Source organism: Mandrillus leucophaeus, unplaced genomic scaffold, assembly GCF_000951045.1.
Source record: "Mandrillus leucophaeus isolate KB7577 unplaced genomic scaffold, Mleu.le_1.0 Scaffold38, whole genome shotgun sequence".
In the NCBI taxonomy this organism is placed as follows: Eukaryota; Metazoa; Chordata; class Mammalia; order Primates; family Cercopithecidae; genus Mandrillus; species Mandrillus leucophaeus.
This window is the reverse complement of record NW_012104031.1, coordinates 3,359,898-3,365,009: the sequence shown is the minus strand read 5'-3', so window position 1 is coordinate 3,365,009 and position 5,112 is coordinate 3,359,898. Positions and strand designations below refer to the sequence as shown.

Genomic DNA, 5,112 nt, shown 5'->3' with positions numbered 1-5,112 from the left:
ATGACAGTGTATACGCATTTTGGTGCTGACGTGGACCTGGAGTGTGGACAGAGGAGTTACTATGAAGAATCCCGGAGACCAGGATGTAAACTCTCAATTCTAATCAACACAGGTGTGGGCTCCGGGTCTGAAACACCGTTCGTCTCACACGAGTTACGGCAATACCCCACACTACCCAGCACAACAGTTGTCTCTCTACCTGGAACCCGGACCCAGCTTGCTTCGCGGGTGCCGAATGATGACGTACCCTTGCACCTGGCCATGATTGGTTCGCGTAGAGCGGCGTCGTCCGCCAAAGCGACTCGGACCCCGGACCTATGTTCTCGCGAGAGTTAGCGGCCTCCGGTGTGGGATGGCCGCGGAGCCGGGCGAAGCTGGCTTGCGGCTCCCGAGGCCGGCTCTCCGGCCGGAGACATGGCCCGGGGGCCCGGCCCGCTAGGCAGGCCTCGCCCGGATACGGTCGCCATGCCCAAGAGAGGAAAGCGACTCAAGTTCCGGGCCCACGACGCCTGCTCCGGCCGAGGTAGGTTAGGGGGGCAGGGGCGCCGAAACATTTTGGGGCTGGCGGCTGGGAGGGGGCTGGACCGTGCAGAGGTGAGCGCGTCTGTCCGCAGCTGGAGGGCGGCTTGGTCCGGGGGCCTGCAGCGAGGAGGAGGTCTTTGGCGGGGAAGACGCTGACGAGAGAAGGCCTCTTCCTTGAGGGTTGGTGCTGTGTTGCAGTGACCGTGGCGGATTACGCCAACTCGGATCCGGCGGTCGTGAGGTCTGGACGAGTCAAGAAAGCCGTAGCCAACGCTGTTCAGCAGGAAGGTAAGCTTTGCGCGAGCCTTTAAAGACTCATGCCGCGAAGACAGAACTAGGGATTTTATTTTCTGTTTTTCTTGCAATCCTTTAGTCGTCTTCTTGTAACCGTGTTTGCTCTTGTCAATGTTAACTTATATATTGGGGGCGGAGGAGGATTAGTCAAGAGTAGCAGTTTCTGCAGCAGAAGTATTTTCTTTCTTTCTTTGCATTTTAAAACATGTTTGCATACTCTAGTTTCCACTGCATTGTTCTTGGGTAATCTCTTTGCTGTAGTTCACATATATTTTACTCTGCAGTTTGCTTCCTTGTTTAATAACCTTGGAGTGTTCTTTTCCTTTTCGGTGTTTCTCTTGCTTTCAGTCTGTTTACTCATGGGGCTGAGACTTGTATTTTATGACACCTACTGCCTCCAGCTCAGGACCAGGGCTAAATTGGATTCAATTTGTCTCAAACATTTCTCTGTAGAACTTACAAGAATACAAATCATCTTGTATCTTCCAGGGTTTATAGTGGAAAAATTGTGCACACCTTTTTTCTTCAGGGCTGAAAAAAGGAGTTTCTGCAACTTTGGAGTCAGTTTGCCCATTACTTTCCTTTCTTTTTTGTATTTAAAATACTAAAATCTTTATTTTTTTTGGTGATAGATTCTCACTTTTCTCTCTCACGATGTTTTTATCCCCCCTTTCCTGAATGGATGCTGATACCTTGGCTAAGTTGTTTGTATTTCTGGGTGGAGCTGTGTGCCATCTCTTTCTTCTCATTTTCTTCTAGTAAAATCTCTTTGTGGCTTGGAAGCCTCTCAGGTTCCTGCAGAGGAAGCTCTTTCTGGGGCTGGTGAGCCCTGTGACATCATCGACAGCAGTGATGAGATGGATGCCCAGGAGGAAAGCATCCATGAGAGAACTGTCTCCAGAAAAAAGAAAAGCAAGAGGCACAAAGGTATGGAGCTTGCTCTTTTTTGGTTTATTAGACCTGCCTGTGGTGACAAATTGAAGATGTTACTTTCCCGGTAGCACAGGAGGAGGTATAAGAGGTGATACCAGGAGAGTTTGAAGGAAACTTGGCTCTCCACAAGAACCTTGGTAGTGGGACAGGATTTAATACACTTGGGCTTTCTTCTTTCTTTTGTCTGAATTCGAGAGGGAAAGAGATTAGTATGTGTGATAGAGTTCTGGAACTGTGAACTGGACTATAGTAGCCCTTCATTGAGAACATGTTTTTATCACGTTAAAAACCCACATGGCAATGTGAAAATAAAAGGCCTTTGCATTTCTGGATTTCTGAATGTTACTGTAAGGAAGCAGAGATGTAACCAAAAAATGTTTTCCCAAATATGTGGATTTTATGTTACAAGTTTTGTTACACACAAACATAGACATTATCATGGGCTTTTAAGTGCTCTACAATTAGTAATGTCTGCTTCATGTCTAATAACTACTGTGGGAAATAGAAAAGTAGATGATTTTTAAAATATCCTAATGGCAATGAAACGTACACAAATGAAGCAAAGAATAGTAAACTGATGGTATATAATGTGCCAAACCATCATTCAGATTCTGGGTTTTCCTCCAGACTTAATGAGTCAGAATCTCTTGGGATGGAACTCAGAATTTTTTTTTTTTTGAGACAAGGTTTTGCTCTCTTGCCCAGGCTGGAGTGTAGTGGCAAGATCATGGCACACTGCAGCCTTGACTTCCCGGGCTTAAGTGATTCACCCATCTTTTGAGTAGCTGGGACTACAGGTGCTATGTCATCATGCCTGCTAATTTTTTCTATTTTTTGTAGAGACGGGGGTCTCACTATGTTGCTTAGGTTGGTTTTGAGCTCCTGGGCTCAAGCATTCCACCCACCTCGGCCTCCCAAAGTGCTGGGTTTATAGGCATAAGCTACCATGCTTAGTCCAGAATTATTAAAGCTAAAGTGGTTCTGATGATCAGCTGCGTTTAGGTGAAATAGTGAGACTGGGCGCCGTGGCTCACACCTGTAATCCCAGCCCTTTGGGAGGCCGAGGTGGGCAGATCACAAGGTCAGGAGTTTGAGACCAGCTTGGCCAATATGGTGAAACCCTGTCTCTACTAAAAATACAAACATTAGCTGGGTGTGGTGGTGTGCACCTGTAGTCCCAACTACTCGGGAGGCTGAGGCAGGAGAATTGCTTGATCCTGGGAGGCGGAGGTTAGAGTGAGCCATCACATTGTGCCACTACACTCCAGCCTGGTGACAGAGTGAGACTCTGTCTCAAAAAAAAAAAAATCATCATAATAATAAGTGATGTATGTATTTTTGGTCTCAGATTTACCAGTACTTTCACCTGTACCTGAGAATCAGATAATAGATATTTTTATTTGTTAAAGTATATTGAAGTAATAAGTTAATGAAATTAATGGTATGATTGCTTTGGAATTACTCCAGTTATTGTTAGTCGTATTCCTCTTTTTCAGGATCCAAAAATTAATACAGGTTGAGCATTCCAAATCTGAAAAGCTCCAAAATTTGAAATTTTTGGAGCACTGACATGATGCTAAAAGGAAATGCTTATTGGAGCACTTCAGGTTTCTGATTTTTGATTAGGGCTGCTCAACCAATAAGTACAGTCAGGATATTCCAAAATGCGGAAAAAGCCAAAATCTGAAACACTTCTGGTCCTGAGCGTTTCTGATGAGGGATACTCAGCCGGTATTGACATTCTTCATACTTATTTGTCCTTAATTTTTAACTTAAAGTTGCTGCTTATCACCATTCTATTAGGGATTTATCTTGTTTTGGACTTGTTCCACAGAATGGCTTAGACTTAGGAAAAAATTGAGATAAAATTTATTCCTTTAAAGTGTACAATTCAGTGGTTTTAGCATATTCACAGAGTTGTGCAACCATCAACATGGTCTAAGTTTAGAACATTTCCATTACTCTAAAAAGAAACCCCATACTTATTAGCATCCCTTCTCATTCCAAACCCTCCTCCAGTCCTTGGAAACCACTAATCTACTTTGTGTCTCTACAGATTCACCTATTCTGACACTTCGTGTAAAAGGAATCATACAATATATAGTCTTTTGCATGTAGCTTCTTTCATTTAGCATAATGTTCTCAAGGTTCATCCATACTATGCATGTATCAGTATCTCATTCTTTTTTATTCCTTTTTGTTTGCTGCTATGAACATTCATGGACGAATTTTTCTGTGGACGTAGGTTTTTTCATTTTTGGTTAGATAGGAGTGAAATTGCTGTATTATACAGAAACTCTCTGTTTAACTTTTTGAGGAATTGCCAAACCATTTTCCAAAGTGTGTGCATCGTTTTGTATTTCCACCAGCAGTGTATAAGAGTTGCAGTTTCTCTATATCCTTACCAACACTTATTATTGTCTGACTTTTTAAATTATAGTGGATGTGGATTAGTATTTGTCTCCTTGTGGTTTTGATTTGCATTTCCCTATGGCTAATGATATTTGCCCATTTTAAATTGGATTATCTTATTATTTTTTAAAAAATTTTTTGAGATGGAGTTTCGCTCTTGTTGACCAGGCTGGAGTGCAATGGCGTGATCTCGGCTCACCGCAACCTCTGCTGCCCAGGTTCAAGCGATTCCCCTGCCTCAGCCTCCCGAGTAGCTGGGATTACAGGCATGCGCCACCATGCCCAGCTAATTTTTTATATTTTTAATAGAGATGGGATTTCTCCATACTGGTCAGGCTGGTCTCGATCTCGAACTTCAGACCTCAGGTGATCCACCTGCCTCGGCCTCCCAAAGTGTTGGGTTTACAGGTGTGAGCCACCGCACCCAGCTGTCTTTTTATTACTGAATTGTAAGACTTCTTTATCTATTCAGATTACCAGTCACTTACCAGATATATGATTTGTGGCTTACAGGCTCTTAACCATAATTCATATTTTACTTCCTTATTCTACTTTACCTCCGTTAGGGTTCTCCATTCCATCAGACTGGTCTTTTTTTTTTTCTTTTTAAATTTCTTTTTATTTTATTATTTTAGCAGGTGTAATGTATTTTTCTTCTTTTTTTAAAAAGCCTTTTTTTTAATGACACATGTAGAAGAAGAGAGAATAGTCTGATTATAACTCCATATAACTATTACCCAGCTTCAACAGTGATCAACTCATGGCTATTAAAAAGTTTTTTTTTTCATCTCTACTAAAAACAAAAAATTAGCCGGGCGAAGTGGCGGGCGCCTGTAGTCCCAGCTACTTGAGAGGCTGAAGCAGGAGAATGGCGTGAACCCAGGAGGCGGAGCTTGCAGTGAGCTGAGATCCAGCCACTGCACTCCAGCCTGGGTGACAGAGCGAGACTCC

The 5,112-nt window shown here is 43.2% G+C and overlaps 1 protein-coding gene across 2 annotated transcripts in view; it reads left to right on the top strand.

Moving 5' to 3' along the window:
* Positions 1–315: 315 nt before the first annotated feature.
* TMEM183A (transmembrane protein 183A) overlaps positions 316–5,112 on the top strand; it is a 17,745-nt gene continuing 12,948 nt past the window's right edge. For both annotated transcript variants that reach the window (XM_011990502.1, XM_011990501.1), the window contains exons 1-3: positions 316–523; positions 721–810; positions 1,576–1,743. In XM_011990502.1, coding sequence (XP_011845892.1) covers positions 415–523; positions 721–810; positions 1,576–1,743 — 367 coding nt within the window. In that variant the 5' untranslated portion in view covers positions 316–414. The remainder of the gene's footprint in view (positions 524–720; positions 811–1,575; positions 1,744–5,112) is intronic.